This window comes from Alternaria atra (genome assembly GCF_907166805.1).
Source record: "Alternaria atra isolate CS162 genome assembly, contig: 25, whole genome shotgun sequence".
NCBI lineage: Eukaryota > Fungi > Ascomycota > Dothideomycetes > Pleosporales > Pleosporaceae > Alternaria > Alternaria atra.
Genome location: NW_025091323.1, coordinates 5,396,069 through 5,414,635, shown reverse-complemented (window position 1 = coordinate 5,414,635; position 18,567 = coordinate 5,396,069). Strand labels below are relative to the sequence as shown.

Sequence of the window (18,567 nt, the reverse complement as noted above, 5' to 3'; positions counted from 1 at the left end):
ACGGTCAAATCATGCATCATTGAGAGCCTGGAGATGTTATTATCTTCCAGAAGGATATATCGTGAATTGCATCTTCATATTACGGCGAACATTGTTATGTAGAACTAGCTAGCTGAATCACGAAGCGTGGATCAAAATTGCGATATTCTTCGTGGTCCAAAATACGCACCCGTTCTCGAAAAGAATAACAATGATTGTGAGTATCTATGCTTGGTAGGAAGATATTGTCCGAGAAGTTTTTCAAAGTTAATTCTGTAGACGTTACCGGGACGATATCTCCATCAGACCGGTATGTCCATGTTCCATTGGAAGCCACCTTAGCATTGAGGTCCCAGGGGGACCTTTTCTACTCGGACGTTGAGTAAGATACTCTACGAGTCATTGCTTGGTCCTGAGTCGAATGACTCAGGATCTCTCAACTTCTCTTCTTCGTCTTCAATCACAAATGGATCAAACTCTTCGCCTTCTACCTGCCCATATCCCTTCCCAGTTTTGGTGCGCTTCGCAAACATCATCGTGCCTACCGCCAACATCTCGAAGAGAACGACCACTGCCCACAGCCATCGCAAGGTACTGCTTTTCCTCTCATGTAACAGCCCCAGGAAGACGTTTACGTTCAACGCTATAAAGAGGGCTCGACCAAGATAGATATGAACCAAGGAAGATGTAGTACGTTCTCCGTACTTGATGTAGTTGACGTGGTGTTTGTAGCCGAACGTAATCTGAACAGGTACTGCAACAGCGATCGCAAGTCCAACCAACTTGTGTGTCGACGCGAAAGTCCCAATCTTTGTAGTGTTAGCTAGCCAGGAATACTGTTAAGGTCTCGAATTGCATACCTGAAATACATGTGTGCTTTTCAGAACACCAATGAGACAACCGATCAGCAACCCAAGGGCGGAGAGAGCTTGCACGATCCAATGACCGCGAAACGCCCACTTGAGTCCGCTGCGGATCAATAGTATTCCAAGACAGTTGAGGATGACTGAAAAGGATAATATCAATCCGTGCACATCCCACATGTTGACTGACGTAGAAACGGCTGATCCGTTGGATCCAGAAGAATCTGTAGCATGAATCGAAGAACGATCTGCAGTGACTATAGGATACTCTTCGATCTTGTTCGTGGATATCGCCTGGGCCATATTGACCCATTTGAGCCCTGTATGACAGTCAGATAAATATCTTCCCAGATCGAGAGAGATAGCAGTAGCGTACCGTAGTCTGTATGCATATCTATGTGCAAGTTTGGATCCTGGTCTTGGTCTGCTGTGCATAGCTGCTCGCGAACAACCATGGTTGCTGTTCGCTTGCAGCATTCAGTGGACCTAGCCCAACCGTCTCGCATGAGTAACAAGTGGCTTGTAGAACATGAAATCCGTTTCGATCAACTTCCGTGCTGTGAACGTGGACCTGTCTCTGGTTCTTGAGTGGATGTGGAGGACGGTGTTCGGTTGTCGAGCGTTATGACAAAACAATATCTCGCTATGTCAGTATCTCCTTCTAAAGGTATCGGAGAATTGAGCAACTTACCACCCTCCTGTTCTCCTGGCCATAGCGCAAACATCAAAGCTCGATCCATTTTGTCTCCCACTCCGAAGGCTGCCCAGCCGCTGTGTTGATGGAATTTGACAGAAAATGTCATAAACAGATCATGCCCCCTCTCATGCTGCGACTTTACAGTTTTCACAGCCACACATGCATCTGAGTGCAGCGCTGGCTCAATGTGACATATCTGTACTGGCTCTGACCCTCGGCAGACGTTGATTGCAGCAAAGAGCGATGTGAGAAAGATGTTGACTCGGTTCATATTTCCTATGGTTGTTGCATCAAAAAAGATTCCAAACTGCCATTTCCCTTTGAACACAATGTAGAGTGCTGTTAGTAAAATCCGGGTTCAAATTATTGGAGTTAACCCGAAATGGTCACTTGTGGTGCTGTAGTCAGCGTCTTACGAAGCGACTAGAGCTGACTATATCACGACGATCTGTGCGCTCATTCAATGACAACGGAAGAATAGATCTTGAATGACAACGATTGAAAGATACTCTTGGAAAATGAGCCTCTACACACTCATATACGCCCACATAACATCTGAGTTTTCCGATCCCTTTCCGCAATAGCTTCGTCCTCTTTGCCTAGATTTGTTCCATCCGCAACACATCAGAGCACAAGTCACATGTCTCTAGTTTACTCAAGTTTCATCGAAAGACCCATCCGCGTGGTAGTGACCACTATCCGCTCCCTTCTCGTACGCCCAGCAACGTACCCGAACTTTACGCCATCTTCTACTTCAGACCAAAGCGAAGACACACCAATCCGACCCAACAAACATGAAATGGATGCAACACATAGCGGAAGGCAATCTCGATATCCCATAGTACCCTACATTTTGAATGTTTTGTTGGCTGTGGGACTGACGGTTCTTGTCGGATTCGTTCTCCGTCCCTTTCCACCGCACGGGCCTAAGATGAAGACATTGAGCTGCGGATCTACCCCTGCTGAAGCACGAAAGAATGGTTGCACGTACGACGTACTAGGAAACATCTGGGTTCCTAATCCTTGTCTTGACACGGAAAATCTCGCCGACTTCAAGCGTATGGCTCCCTGGCTGGCATATGACTCTGCCAACGCTACTCGTCAGCTCACCGAAGAGGAGATGTCAGAATACCTGATACCGGATGGTTATTGGACACCAGTACGGGAGCACATGATCCATTGTGCTCTAATGTGGAGAAGATTGCATGATGGGTTTGAGAAGGATGCAAGGTTGTTGGATAAGCATGTTCTCTCGATGCACCATACGGAGCATTGCAGCTTAACTTCAATGGAGCATCTTGATATGCCTACTTCTTTCTTAGATGAGATACGGACAAGAACAGAGGCAGGGTATTCCAGTTGTCAAGTTCCTGCTTAACTTCTTCGACGGGGTTGCATGTAGTTATCACTTTAGGCTGCTAAGACGTTTTGGAACGTTGACGCCTGGGTTGCGCGAGTGCGACAGGAACCGTGGAAGTGATAAAATAAAAAACGAGTGAAAAGTCTTGAGTAACAGTAGTTTAGAGTTTCGTAAACTTGCGTAAAGAATAAAACGGGAATTTGCGTAAAGTATGAAAGTCGGCTGGCTCTGGTACCTGGGTACCAAGGCTTAGCCTCGGTATCATGGATGACGGTTTGAGCCGAGGTCAGAAACACCATCAAGAAACATGACGAAGAAAATGCGCACGTAAATCCGAGATATATCAAGTGGTGGTGGTGGATTATGGATGGATGAAGTTGGGAGGTTGCATCAATCGCAGTTGGGATGGTAGGCGCGGGGCTCGGGAGTGGACTGTGTTTTTCCCGGCGCTTGATTGCAACTTTGGGGCCGGTGTTCAAGGGAACGCTGCGCCCAACGCCTGCTAGCCCGCCTGCTTTGCCATCACCCAACCACGAACCTGTCCCGCTGGAAACAGGTACTTCATGTTTAACAAGAGGCGCCCAGTATTCGCGCAATGTCAAGGAGCAGTTCGAAATGCTACGCCTTGGCTTTGCAGTACGCCAGACCAACGCCACCGCAGATTGATACTTAGACACACCCAGACCATCCACAGATAATGATGACAGTACCGTCAGCAACTGCAATAAAAACACCAGATGTGGTGCCAACAAGTAAGGTTAGCGGCATCTTACACATGTGATTACTAAACCCTTGTAGTAAGCTCTTCAGGTACCGCCTAAGCCCTGTCACTGGCTCCAGAACGGCAAGAAGGGTGGAGTAAGTTCGCATAGGGCACTGATATGCTATTCAACTTTTGCAGCTCGAATCCTCTCTTCTGAAGATTAGGATCCTATTCGACGCACTTTGGCCATTGACACGCATGGCTGAGCTAAGGATAGCTGAGGACTTGGCCTCGCAGTCATCGAAAGACGAAGGACGTTCAATGCTATCTCTCACAGCCTTTGAAGGAGGCTTTGCACCCTCGAGCGCCCGTATCATGGGTGCCGAAGCCCTCACAGAGCCATCGATGCAAGGGCATCGAAAGCTATCCACCAGATCACTTATGGCCATGACATGTGGAGTTGGAGGGTAAGTCACACATCGAAGCGATAACGATAGTCTTGCAACTAATCTTAGTCTGCAGATTACAAGTGTTATGGTCCACAATCTTTTCCCATGGCTCATCGTACCTTTTTTCTCTCGGTATATCCACAACTCAGTCATCCCTTATATGGGCAGTTGCGCCAATCTGTGGCTCAACCATTCAACCTGTTATGGGTGTCATCAGTGATCGATCACGTATTCCATGGGGCCGGCGGAGACCATTTATCCTTGGAGGAGCGGTGTCTACCATCTTTGCTGCTACAACGTTAGCCTGGGCTGAGCCAATTTCAACAGTAGTTTGCACACTGTTCGACATAGGCAACGCCGATGGTCGCTGGGGAACTGTCACACGGTCTGTGGCCATCCTATCGATCATCATTCTCAACGTTTCAATCCAGCCCCTTCAATTGGCCCTTCGCTCGTTGAGTATCGACATCTGTCCACGGGAACAACAATCTATGGCAAGCGCATGGGCAAGTCGATTTGCTGGTGTGGGAAACATTATTGGCTATGTCCTTGGATCTTTATCGCTTCCTTGGATCTCAGGTGACTATGAAGCCATGCGTTTCCGGTATATGGTTTACTGCACTACCTTTGTGCTTATCACCACGTCGTTCATCAGCTGCTACTTTACCGAGGAGGAGAATCCACTATTGTCAACATACGAGCCAGGAGGTAAATGCCAAGTCTTTCGAATTTTCCAATACCTTATGGATGGCTTCTCACAAACTTCAAAGAGGGTACGGCACGTTTATCTCATCCAATTCTTTTCGTGGATAGGATGGTTTGGATTCCTCTTCTATAGTACAAGCTTTATCGGACAGCTCTACGTCGACGAACAGGCAAGAAACAATGTCACGATAAGCTCATCACTCAAAGATCACGGGATGAGGCTGGGAGCCAGGGCAAACTTGCTTTTCGCCACTGTGGCCCTAGTAACAAACATTGTGCTGCCGAGCCTTTCAATAATGTTGAAATCGATGATGGCAAGGGCCGGTATCCACAACGAAAACACGCATGACTCTTTCTCCCAACTAGGCGCCATCTGGAGTTTTGGTCAGGCGGTTTATGTGGCGAGTGTTCTGTCCACGACTATGGTGTCTTCAAGTACGACAGGAATCTTCATGATCGCCATCGCAGGGTTTTCATGGGGTGTAACTCAATGGGTCCCGTTCGCCATAATCGGAGAGGAGACAGCAAGACATTGTATCGACGATGAATCTGCCAAAAGAGACGATGATGATGTATGGAGCGTGGTACACGGCGGCAGAATCATGGGTTTGCACAATGCTGCTATATCCATGCCGCAGGTCCTTGCTGCTCTTGTCAGTAGTGCGATCTTTTGGATTGCGCAAAAGCTAAATGACGGGAATGCCTTAGTGTGGGTGATAGGTTGGACAGGGATTCCTGGAGCAGTAGCTGCTTGGCTTGCTTTTAGGGTGTAAGTGAGCCGGCAAACTGAAGTCAATTTCAACGCTTGCGATTCACCATACAGCACATTCTCGATCGCTATGATTAACATCTGACACTACGGCAATACACCAAGTCCGTATGCAAAAATGTTTCGATATCAGTACCCGTTACGACTTAAATTCCATGTCCGCTCCAGCTCTTATTAACATATCTACAATCTCCACATAGTCATGCTCTATTGCTACATGCAACGGTGTCTCCCCTGCCACATTGATGGCGTTGACATTCACGCAATGCGACAAGGCGAATGAGATCAGGGACGCGTGGCCGGACTGCGCAGCGAGATGTAAGAGATTGTTTCCGTAATCGTCCACAATGTAGACGTCTGCCCCATTTTCAACGAGAAGCTCTGCAATACTATCACGACCTCTTATTACAGTTTTTTGTAAAGCATTGAGACTTGAAGATAGGGTAGAATGTGACGAGGATGTCGATTCCGATGACGGAACCGTGGTGCGACCCTAGTCAAGACACTGTTAGCAACTCAACGTCAACAAAGTTGAAGCAAAAGACATTGTGGCGAACATACAAACAAGATGATATCGTTCTCTAAATCTGTGAGGGGTGTTGTGAGATCAAATACGGTACTGCCATCATTCTTTTGTTGCGAGGCGATGTCGCAGTTTTCTTGATTTGACATGGGCGAAATGTTTTCTGTCTCTTCTGTACTGCCGAACAGGAACGTTTGGACAGAAGACCCATTTGAAGATCCTGTTGCTGGGACATTGATTGTTTCTAAACTAGGCAATAGCGCATCCGGAGCCGCAGGGGAAATTGAATGTCGACGTGTCTCCTTGGATTGTGTCAAATCTCTAGGCAGCATTCGACGAGATTGCTGCCTTTCCTTGGGTGTTGGTGGGCTACCTGATATGCACCCTTTGAACATGTCTAGTTGCTGTAGTCGGCGCTTGATGTTGCGGCCTAAGAGATTAGTCATAAGCGGAGTCTACCTGGAGTGGATCGCTTACGATAGTTACGCTGCGCAATTCGGTTTTGTACTCTTCGTCGCTCGTTAGCATCGGTCAACGTTCTCCAGTCCTCGTCTTCCTCTGGTCGTGGCATGATTCCTTGGATCTCTTTTGGTGACATTGAGTTTGGTGACGTCTGCGGCTCATGCAACTGAGATGGTAGCGAGTTAAAACAAGGTGCTTAATATTAACTGTGTGATTCGGATGAAGTAGTATGTCCGTCATGTATACGGCCGGATGGTCTTTGGACGATTCGATCCGCATCGTCTTTCTGTTGATAGAGACAAAACGATTCTACCCGCACATGTAACCAGGATGCCGTACTAACCTTCATGGAGCGACTTCGGTAGCGCGTAATATGAGGTGGAGACTACCTAGGTATACGTAGCAGTCGTAGTGCGGCCTAATTTCTCGGGCCGACGCATGACGAACGTATCGGTACCCGAAACTTTAACAACGCAACTAACATGCCTGAACCATGTCATGGCGCCTCACGCGTGCTACTGGGTTACAACGCGTACCTATCTGGGTAGGCAGTAAGACGCATTACTAGATGAGCTTGTAAATAGAAAATCGCTGAGTAAGATGCGCCAGCCTCTGGAAATCCCTAGAATGTTCATCCACCAAGGTAAAGTTTGACAAGTGATCGAGATAAATCGTCCCGTCATAAGTACCAACTACCTGACAGAGGGAATGGCCATTGAAATCTTAACTCGACTTAGCTCTTTCACCAGAGAAGTGGGAAGAAGGCTTCCGATGCCTGCATTATTTCAATCACCGAAACCTGGGGTTGGAACACTACCGCTTGATGACAGCTGTCGCCAAAAACCACTACCAGAAGATTTGGAAGAACAAGACACATTACTCCATAAGACCTCTTCTTTGGAATCACCCTGGCCCAAAAACCACCGACGCATCGTGCATGCCAATGTAGTGGCTGTGGCTTTGTTCCTTTTTACAATGGTTGTTGGATCGCTCGCATGGCTGGGAGTATCCGCGACCCTGCAAACAGACGAAGCATCAAAATCATCGAAATCATACACCGATTGCGGTAGCAACTACTCAACAGCTATCGCAGCCGGATGTATGTACGATATTGTTGCCCCCCAATGGACGCCGCCAGAATGCTATAACGCAGCCTTATCCAAAGAATACGCCGCAAAAATCCCGAAACCTATGTTTTTCCGCTGGCCAAACCTCACAGAGCCGATACCAGAAGACCCCTTGGAAATTTCACAACATGAGACAGTCTGGACATTCGATGAATACTATACAATACACTGTGTATATATCCTTGAGCTTGCAGCATTGGCAGCGGCGATGGCTTCGTCTGGGCACCATGATGTTTATCTAAACCACATTGCGGCAAATTCTAAACATACAAAGCACTGTACCGAACTGCTTTCAGGTAATATCACCTCCCCGGGCCCGACTGAAATCCATCGTCCTGGGGCCGCACTTCGCTGCAAATTAGTACAGTCTTAGCATAACCAAATTGTATATAACATGGTTTACAAGCGAGCGCCGCACCCCACCAACTTTGCGCACCTCTCTCATCTTAACGTACAATGGCTCAGCGTAGCGCTACTCTACCAGCTTCAAATGAAGCAGATATTCAGCTTGCTATCTTCTCTATTAAATCTTATCAAATACAGAGTAATCGCAATGCTGCTGCTATCTATAGCGTGTCTGAACGAACGATCCGCCGCCGCCGACGCGCTGGTGTACCTGCCCGACGCGATTGCCAGCCTAACTCAAGAAAGCTTACCCAGAGAGAAGAGGAGGTGATTATTAGCTATATACTCGACCTAGATCAGCGTGGATTTGCGCCTACGTACGAAGCTGTACGTGATATAGCTAATAGGCTACTAACTACGCGCGGCGCTGGTCAGGTCGGCGTCCACTGGCCGCGCAACTTTGTCAAGCGTACAGACAGTCTCACGACGTGTTTTAATCGACCGTACGATAGGCAGCAAGCTCTATGCGAGGATCCAGCTCTAATTAGGAGCTAGTTTAAGCTTGTAGAGGAGACAAAGACTAAGTACGGCATCTGCGATGAGGACGTCTACAACTTCGACGAGGCTGGCTTTATAATGGGCAAGATCACGACTAAGCTTATCGTGACAGGGTCAGATAGAAGAGGCAGACCAAAGGCTATTCAGCCAGGCAATCGTAAGTAGGTAACGTTAATTACTGCGATCAACGCAGCTAGCTGGACAATCCCACTATTCCTTATCTTTGCTAGCTAGTATCACCTGTCTGCCTAGTACGAGGAGGATATCCCACGCGACTAGGCGATTGCAATTAGCGACAATAGCTAGATAAATAACGAGCTAGGAGTTGAGTGGCTAAAGCACTTTAACGCTTACATGAAGACTCGCGTTGTTAGTGCGCGTCGTCTGCTCGTCCTTGATGGCCATGGGAGCCACCACTCTCTTGAGTTTCAAGAGCTCTGCAAGGAGAACAACATCTACACGCTCTGTATGCCACCTCACTCATCTCACCTACTCCAGCCTCTTAACGTTGGCTGCTTCTCGCCGTTGAAGCGCGCGTACAGTCGTGAGGTAGAGAGCCTGATCCGCCACCACATCAACCACATCACCAAGCTCGAGTTTCTGCCAGCGTTCAAGGCAGCCTTTGATCGATCGTTCACATCAGTCAATATCTGCTCAGCTTTTCGAGGCGCAGGCCTCGTGCCTCTCCAACTAGATACTGTACTATCGAAGCTTGACGTGCAGCTGCGTACGCCTACTCCAGCTGCCCTGCCAGAGGCCCTCTGGGAGGCGCGTACGCCGAGCAACGTACGCGAGCTTGAGGCTCAATCAACGTTGATACGTAATCGCGTTCGGCGGCACAAGAGCTCATCGCCTGCCTCTATTATTGAAGCGATTGACCAGCTTAAGAAGGGCGCTGAGGTGATGATGCTCTCAGCTGAGCTGATGCGCGATCGGATTGCCAGCCTTGAGAGGGCTAATGAGGCAGCCTCAGCGCGTAAACAGCGTAAAAAAAAGCGTATACAGAAGCGAGGGACCTTAACAAAGGGAGAGGGAGAGGATATACTCGCTTAACGTGAGGTTGAGCAGCAGATTTCTCGTGAAGAGCGTCAAGGAGGAGCGCGATCAAGACTCAGCCGCCAGGCTCTGGCGCGCTGCACGAGGTGCAGGGAGACTGGCCACAACTCACGTACATGCAAGGAGGATACTAAAGATACTGCTTAATCTGCTATATAAATATCTATATATCATATTATCACGTTGTTAAGATATACGACTGTAGAGGTGCGCAAAGTTGGTGGGGTGCGGCGCTCGCTTGTACGCGGCGCTCGCTTGTAAACCATGTTAATATAAGTCATTCATGTTCCTAGTAATTTACAAGATTTCCAATGTAGAGAATAAAGCTATGAAGCATTGATGACTGTGAATACACTTGAAAAAAAGCTACTAAATGCTCGACCTAGCTTAGATACACCATGATGCCGAAAGCTTTGAGCTTTGTTTGTGGCTTGCGTACATGCTACTTGGATTGAACTTGAGAGAAGCCTCTGGAGAACTTAGCTGTGTCTGAATTGCCATTGAATATGAAACGTATGCTACTAGGATCATTTGACACGTTGGTGGCCACCATGATATTCTGGCAGCAGATACATGAGAATTACCTAGGTACGCACGCGCCGTATGCGTACGCTGTCATCTCAACGGGGGATTAGGAGACACTTCACAAGGGATAGGCAGATGATCGTACATGCTCCGTTACCCCCACCCCCAAACAATTCTCGCTCTCGATCTCAAAGATTTTAACGATTTCAAAGCATTTATTTAATCAACGTGATGATCGGAGCTCGGGATCGACAATAACCTGTGACCGAAGAGCCATTCACACCTTCCGCTTTTCGTACGCTCTACATGCAAGAAAGAGGCTCTCAAGTGAGAACTATCCCAGACATAAGTAGTGATCGGACCGAATTCGGATACCGCCGACGCACTATTCTATGCTAAGTGTTTGCCGAGACCCCACCGGAGGATAAGCCCGCTGGGCGTGTCTTAATATGCGCTTGCAGATCTTTACTATGCCGCAAACGTGCAGAATCAAATCACATTACCTCGCTCATCGGCGCTTTGATCACGAAAGCGCCTCAGGGCCACGAAGCTCTCCACCGAACCTCCCCCTCCCTCTCCCCGCCCCCAGATCCCCATTTTCCTTGTTCCATTCTGGATGTTCCTACCAAATCGATAGTTGAAATTTGCACAAAAGTACAGCATACCTAAAGAACGGGCAGTAGACTCCCAGTGAGTCTCGTGAGGAAGGGAAGGAAGAGGTCATCAAGAAAGACCGAACCATGCTCACCAAGACACTGAATCCTCAACGACGAGGTTATCGGGGATCTGCGCTTCGCGCCGAAGCGCTATGCACCAGCCCGTTCCAATCGGGTCTTTAACCTATATTACACGTGCAATGCGGAGTGATACTGTAACTTGATCTAGCCGAAGACCACGGTACACCGCCTCTGGTGGTGTGACTCTCTACTCAGTGACGGCTTACTATAACTTAGTCATCGGGACATCTTCGTCGATTCAACATTCCACTCCACTATTAGGTGATTGCTGTCGCTACGTCATCATGGGAGCGGCGTCTGGATCTTCCCAGGCTTGTAGCATGCGAAATTGACGTTGGGTCGTATCATTGAACGTTTCAAAAGTTCGTTGCTAGTATCCACATAGCAAAACGGCTATTACGTCGAATCGGAACCTACTCACTATATTGGGAAGGAGCTTTCCTGCACAGCCCTTTGACATCGGAGAGCATACGCCCTCAAGACGATCGTTGCGGAAAAAGAGAACTTCTGAGAAGACCCATAGCGCTCGACCATCCCGAAAGGACGTCGTGGGAATTTCGTATCGCCAGCACAGTTGCCCTTGCCTCCAACCTTCAGGTTTGAGCCCGGATTGAAGGACGATTTTTGATTTATATAAGGTCGACAAGTCACTGAGGATCATGGGATCACTTTTGACGAAGCCTTCACGGCGCGACAGTACCAAAGAATATGTCGCCATACCCAACCCTGAGTCTACAATCCCAGCGGACCTTCACGGCAGGGAGAAACGCAGACGCCTACCGAAAGTTGTCATAATGGTAGCTGTTGCCGTTATTCTGATACTGCTTGTTCCAGTCTCTTACTTCCTCTTCGCCACAAGCACACGAAGTAACGCATTCAACCGCACTAGCCTGCACATCCAGCATGACGATAAAGGCACATTCATAGCCTGTCCAGAGAACCCATCATCGGCGCGGAAATCGGGCTGTTCTTTCGATCTCCTCGCCAACGGTTGGATCCCCGACCTGTGCTTCGACGCAACTATGCATCACGACTTCGTTGACGGCAAGGACTACGGTTTCTTTAAGGACCGAAATGGCGAGCATCGAGTACACCAAGACACAGTTATGGAGGGAGATAATAGCAGGTATCCAGATGGGCTCTGGGTGACGTTTGAAGAACACCTGAATCATTGTCGTTACTTGGTCAATGGATCGATCAGAGCCGTCTCGCGACCCCATGGACCCTTCCTCGACGTTTATCTGGACCGGGATCACATGATGCACTGTTATGGAGTTCTTGGAGAAAACCGACCTTCTTCTCATATTGAGACGTATGTTAAGGCTTTCTTCGAATCTCGCAAATGTTACATTCGTGACTGAGCTTAACACGACTTCCATACTATCTGCTGTTATAGTACCTAGGTAGCCTTTAGCTTAGAAACTATCACCCACCGATTTATAAAATTCAAAAGCATTAATTCTTACAAGTAGTATCCTAGTCGCTGCTCGGCTTTTGTCGCTAACTCATCGCAATAGCCACGTACATTAAGAGTTGACCGTGAGAGTTGATGATTTGATGTTGGCCGGTGTGCTGAAGAGACGGGTGGGGCGAGGCGGGGCTGCCTAAGCTGGCGCCGGGCAACTGCAGCGCTGTGGCGTCAGAACGCCATCGCACCACCTCTCTACCTCTTCTACCTCGACTTCGTTGGATGGCTGTCCTTTTACAAACCTAATGCCGAGTAAATCGATCTCAGCTGCATTTGGCGCATCGAAAATTCAGTAGTGCGCCTAGGTTGTTTAGATGAGGAAGTGCTCGTTTACCAAAGCTTCATCGCCGGATGTTGTGTTCCGGCTGCACCGTATCTACACCGCGACATAACAAGATACAATGACTTGCAGTATTTCGGATGCTTCTATAGTATCATTGTAATTTCCATTGCAGCGTGCAACTTACATCCGCGGAAGGCTAAGCTTGCGTGGCTTCAGTTGAAGTTGCCGCACCTGAGCGCTGAGAAACCTCGTGATAGCAAGTTGCAGCACATTTCCGCCACACGATGGCTATATCCTGTCCAAATCCTTGCTTCCTGTGTCTACTGTTCTTTCTAGCTTCACCGATTAGCTAGGCATATCACACCTTTAACACCTTCCAGTCTGCCAATCGCCCTATGTAACTCGTACCAGTATCACCAGGTACATGGACTCATGGCATTTGCGCCAATGCCAGAAAACCCATTCGCTTCTCAGGCGCTCAACGACCTGGAAGTCGTTGAACGAAAACGCATATGCGTCACCGAAACCTTTAGTAAGACTGGATGGAGGTGGATGATATACTGGCGCGCAGGGTTCCAGGCGATGATGAAGATATCTAATGTCACCTGGTTCTTCGCGCTCTGGTTAAGTATTAGAGCCTGTGCAAAGGGCTTATATCTGTTTCGCATCGGTAATGGGAAGTTTGGTAGCAAGATCACCATGCGAGAATCCATCCTAGTACGTCATAATAGCATGCATACATACGTTTAGTTTTGGCACTAATATTCAGCAGAGCACGTTCTTAGCGATCATTCGATCCCAAGCTCAACCCAAATGGGGACTCTTCTGGCACTCTTACTTCCTGTGCACCGATGACGTAAACGATTTCATTACCGACTATACCGTGGCATGGAAACTCCAGAATCAATTTGACGTTTGGGAAATCGTGGTCTTTATCGATAACGATTGTCCCCTTGTAGTTCCTTGCTCAACCGCAGATGACTGGGAAGACGAAGCCTTGTTGAAGCATTTACGCATCTTCTACGACTTGAACCGCGCGGCAGGTGGCATTTTCGAATCCTTTGGCGCCAAATCCAGCCAAAGAATCGACATAGTCAAGGTGAGTTTGCGTTATTCTGTGTTGTACTCCTGATCGGCTCACTAACGTTTCATTTGGTACCAGCTTCAGTCGGGTCTCACAGTAGGCAAGCGTGTTGGTGCACCATTGGCTTTAGGCAACCATGGACCTTACAACCGCCAAATATGTCATTTCAAGAGACCAAACGGAGTAGAAGGAAAAGTTTTGAAGACAAGACTCATTGAGAACCAAGTTCTTGAATCTACTAATAACCGCTCCCATGCTCTGAACATTGTGCGGACCTGGGACCCGTATGCTACTAGCATTCTCGTACTTTTCCCCGTCCTGTTCAGCCTCGTAGTATCAATCATCTGGTCCGTTGTGGGTGCGATGCTTGGAGCGGGCGCGCATGCGACAACGCAGACTGGGTTTACTATCGGAAGCTACGTGGTAACAGCAGGTACGTCTTGTAACACACTTTCGCGTGTTGTACTAAAGATGGTTTACAATTACAGGTGCTTTACTCATTGCTCTGGTTGCGTTCCTTGATACCAAAGTCAATGCAATGGATGTTGATCATCGTAGCAAAGGGCATGGCTATACTGAGTAGAGTTCCAAAGATAAGACTGAATCAAGATCTTATCTAATATGCTTCCACGTTCTGTGTCATCGTTTGCTTGAAGTTGGCGGTCTACTTATCGGGTTGATCGACCCACTAGAGTCCGCACGCCTCACACTCAGCATTATGCGCTGCTAGTTGCTGCATTTTCGTATCAGCAAAAGAGCCCAGTTCTTTTATCACGCCCTCATCGAGCTGCTGCTCATCTCCTGGTTTATGAAGTTCGCTTTAGTATACCACGTCAACGTCTCAGCCTTTCCTGATTCCGTAATGGTTCCAGAATCTTCTCGATGTCCAAAAGTCTCGCATACGAGTAGAAAGACAACTACTATCTTTCTCAACCCCAACTTTCCGCTTTGCTTCAACCTTCGTCATGGCTTGGAGAAATTGTACCAAGCGCGGTACGTACCAGGCTTCGAAGTCTTCCATGCTATGCTCTGCAAGCAGAAGGCCAGGACTAACTATGGCGAGCCACTAGGACGGGTCGTAAGCGAATTGCGCGGGCATGGTATTAACAAACTCGAGCAACAAAACGGCGACAATCTCCAGTGTTCCGTTTCCACATTTCGCGAGCATGTTCTTGGGACGGAAGTTGTGGGTGTTATGTTTAGATGGTTTGTCATCATCTACTTCTGGAGAAGGGTAGAACCGCTCAATAAGTTGTTTGATTCTATAGCGTGCGGTATAGAGCTCTTCTGCATCTTTGCAACTGTGTGCAAGGTTTCGCTAAGCTTTCATTTAAATCAAATGTTCATCCGCAAGATGGTGGAGGAAACTCTTGGTGCTGGTGATGGGGGCGTTGGGAAAATGATTCGCTACTGGGTAGTCTGCAGCGACAGTAGCCAGATCGTTCATGTTGACGGTAAGCGGTCATTTAGTTACCGTTCATGGGACCGATGCATACTTGTTGATGGTTCTAATTATAGAGAAGTTCATTCGGGAGGGCTGAAGCATATAGTCGGCCATCTGCTCATATACGACATTGCGTTCTGAGTCTTTGTGATGGGTAGCTTTTGGTTGCTGCAAAAGTGTCCACAACTCCGCGCCCTCAGTATAGTCCATGATTATATAAGGACCAAGCTTAGAGGGGCTTTTTTTTCGGCATGCCCTAGCTATGTAGCTTTGGAACAGGTATCGTGGTCGCCTCAATCAGGTACTCCATGATACTGACCTCATTTCTCACCTTTTCCTCAACAAGGTTGGTAGCAGTTATTCCTCTTTTGGGGAAACGGATGATAACTCTATCTTCGCTGGATCTTACGATAAAACTGGCATTGCATGATTCCTGGAGGTAGCGCATGAATTACCCCATAACGCTGCTCTTTAGCTGTCGACCAAAAATAATAACAATCTCTTCATTCACGCTCTTCACTATTATAGCCCACGCCTCGAGGTCGGCATCTCCTGCGTTCTCCGCGATCGTGTCGAATTCATTCGTCATTGCAATAGAGAGACTCTTAGATCCAGTCCAGGGGTGAGAAAGGCGGTGGAAGAAAGATGGCTGTACTCATACTCCGCAAATCTGGACAAGTGGAGATATTGAAGTGAGAGATACGGTGTGAATCAGTGTAGATGAATCAAGGGGTGCTAGTCCAGTCGTGACATAGCGCGCTGCAGAAACATGCACCATTGCGGCGTAGGTATCCATCGCTATCAATACAGTACATGCACGAAAACTCATCATTTGTGATACATCCATACCATCTGTCATCACAAGTTTACTCAATGAGCCATAGGTGGTTCCAACAAGTATTCGGCATTGTTCCACGCGTTCAAAGACAGCTAAAATTTACCAAGCTCCACTGCTCTTATATTGCCCCAAGAACACACACAGTCATCCCATTATGGTAACGGGTGATTACAAGTGAGACTACTTCCACGTGCTGTCAACAGTGACTGCGCTAGAGCACCCCTTCGGCACGGTATACACGCGGTTAGCACCTGACTCGTACGTCACGGTACCACTGCTTTCGACCTTGATGAACTTGTATTCGAAGCTGGTACCAGCGGGGAGGTTGATCTTTGTCGACCACAGCGGGTTCGAGGTGGTGTACTGGCTTGCGGATAGTGCAGGTGCAGACGCTGTGTTCCAGCTGCCAAGTTGGGTGATAGATCCAACAATCTTGATTGTCTGACCGACAACCGTTGTGGTCTTCGAGTTGAATGTCACAGTTACAGTAGACACAGGCGTTGCGCAGCCGCTGGGTACTGCCGTCGAAGTTGGATTCGTGGTGGTCGTTGGAGCTTTGCTCGAAGTGGGTGGAGTGGTGCCGCCTGAGCCGCTGCCAGTAATCTTGATGTCGGCACACGTCAGATAGATTTGCGGAGTTTGGAACGAGTTCCACTTGAACGAAAGAAGCGTGTGGTTGCTTGTGTAGTTGGGTATCTTGATCTTTGAGCTGACCGTGTAACCGCCTGCGATACTAGTATAGCACGAGTTGAGGGCTGCGTTGTCGACGCTCCTGCATTTGGAGCCATCATTGAAGCCACCGCCTTCTTCAAGTCAGTATTTTGTTCTCATCTTAGGATGCTGACATGCACTTACACGTGAACCAGTCGTTCCTCCAGCAAGCCTGGCCCTGTTGACAATCAGAGTTGTAGCCGCATGTCTGCCCAGGAACATCCGTGCACTTCAGCTCGCCGGCCTCGAAGCAATCTTCAGCTGCTTGCTTCTCTGCCTCAGTAGGAAGGTATCCAGGGGTTAAGAGCTTATCGACGATAGCTTGATTCTGGCAGATGCGGTAGCTGAACATGCCGCCATGGTCACCATTGGCATCGAGGCACCATTGTACATCAACCACATCTCCGCCCTTGTAGGTGATGACCGGTTGCGAACCCCAGCGAGGACCAGGCTGGTTATAGTCGACAGATACGCGAGCGTTGTATCCGCAAGGACCTGAGCGGCCCACCTTGGCAGCGTCCAGGTCTGGCCATGCTGTGACGGGTTCAAGGATGGTGCACTCCGGGCATGTATCTGCGCCAGACTAAAGGATGTTAGCGACTGTTTTCAGACTGGCTGCCTCCAGAATCATCGACTGGATGATAACACTTACTTGAGCATTCAAGCCAGTCCGGCTCATAGGAGAAGATAGGTAGCCATGCGCATTAGCGCTGGCCACAAGGGCGAGAATAGATGCAATCTTGGAGAACATGTTGCGAAGACGTGCCGCCTTGGAAAATCTTGCAAGAAAGAAGACACTGTGATGGATCACCACTTGAGCAATTGAATGATCTGAAGAAGGGCATAAAGACGCATCTCTTTGCTGGTTATATACAATATTGTCCTTCACCATCCGATGATCAGCAGCGGTTATGCCTCCTTCGAGCACAGCGATCTTCCGTCCTCGGCTCTGAGTAGTCTACTACATTCTCCATGGTTGTAGGGGTTCTAAAGACTTCTATTGGGTCTAAGTCGGCGTGCAAGTATCCCATGCCACTCGGCTGACCAGATCAAAATCGCCGGAGAAGAAGTAGTGATGCATCCCCGATTACTTCCACGAGTTTCGCGAGCCGCATGGCATTAGCATGTCCGGCTCATACCCATGTACCGTACCCCAGATTCGTGGAATATTCGACTGCGAAACGTATCAAACCGCTTAGGGCTTCAAGTGCCGGAGCGCGTCCGACTTTTGTGCCAACCGTAACCGGACAATGTAAAGCGCTTCGGCCGCTTGCCGTATTCATCGTAGTGCTCGCTATGACTGACACCGCTACTGGTTCGCTGTCGGAATGAGAGTAAACATACTAGCCTATCTAGGTAGCTACCATGACTAGCGCAGGAAATCGATCATGGGGACTGTAGAACGCTGCCCGGCCCGCACCTTCACACCGAACAGCACGTTGATATACCCCACAAAGCAGGGAATCTACTCCTGGATAATAATACCATCCATGAGATTCAAGGCATATTTGTTCCACTAGAAACGATCTAGCCGAAGTCGCGGAGGTAAGTTTGGACGAAGACACCGCCAGCCACACTTCAAGGCCGCGTATACTCAGACTCTAGTTCTGGACTCACAAGCTATAATATACAAAGGTGTAGGGTGTGAGTGTTGTATTGGACTATCAACCAAGAAGTGAAAATATTAGTACGTGTAGAATTTGCCTGGCAGCCACAAGGCGCCCTTGTTGATACTCGAATCAATGAAGTCCAGTCTGGTATACATACGAGGTCATTGTCATCAACGGTAAATGTCTGTTCCTTTGGGAAGGAAGAGAGTAAAGCAACGGCACGTAACTTGCATCTGGTCTTTCTCGTCTAGTTTACCATCTCCTGTTTTTG

At 48.3% G+C, this 18,567-nt stretch overlaps 4 protein-coding genes across 4 annotated transcripts; 1 reads left to right on the top strand and 3 right to left on the bottom strand.

Moving 5' to 3' along the window:
• Positions 1-371: 371 nt before the first annotated feature.
• Positions 372-1,297, bottom strand: ALTATR162_LOCUS6850 (uncharacterized protein; the record flags this gene model as incomplete). Its single annotated transcript, XM_043314475.1, has 3 exons — positions 372-788; positions 840-1,162; positions 1,219-1,297. 3 exons carry the CDS (start codon positions 1,295-1,297, stop codon positions 372-374), a joined length of 819 nt encoding a protein of 272 aa, XP_043170410.1.
• A 4,721-nt stretch (positions 1,298-6,018) lies between these two features.
• Positions 6,019-6,619, bottom strand: ALTATR162_LOCUS6849 (uncharacterized protein; the record flags this gene model as incomplete). The annotated part of the gene is made up of 3 exons (XM_043314474.1): positions 6,019-6,030; positions 6,087-6,478; positions 6,526-6,619. 3 exons carry the CDS (start codon positions 6,617-6,619, stop codon positions 6,019-6,021), a joined length of 498 nt encoding a protein of 165 aa, XP_043170409.1.
• A 4,898-nt stretch (positions 6,620-11,517) lies between these two features.
• Positions 11,518-14,276, top strand: ALTATR162_LOCUS6848 (uncharacterized protein; the record flags this gene model as incomplete). The annotated part of the gene is made up of 5 exons (XM_043314473.1): positions 11,518-12,170; positions 12,990-13,326; positions 13,382-13,708; positions 13,772-14,126; positions 14,182-14,276. 5 exons carry the CDS (start codon positions 11,518-11,520, stop codon positions 14,274-14,276), a joined length of 1,767 nt encoding a protein of 588 aa, XP_043170408.1.
• Positions 14,277-16,155: 1,879 nt separating this feature from the next.
• Positions 16,156-17,437, bottom strand: ALTATR162_LOCUS6847 (uncharacterized protein; the record flags this gene model as incomplete). The annotated part of the gene is made up of 3 exons (XM_043314472.1): positions 16,156-16,778; positions 16,831-17,269; positions 17,339-17,437. The coding sequence occupies 3 exons, from the start codon at positions 17,435-17,437 to the stop codon at positions 16,156-16,158; spliced, it is 1,161 nt and encodes a 386-aa protein (XP_043170407.1).
• Positions 17,438-18,567: the final 1,130 nt, after the last annotated feature.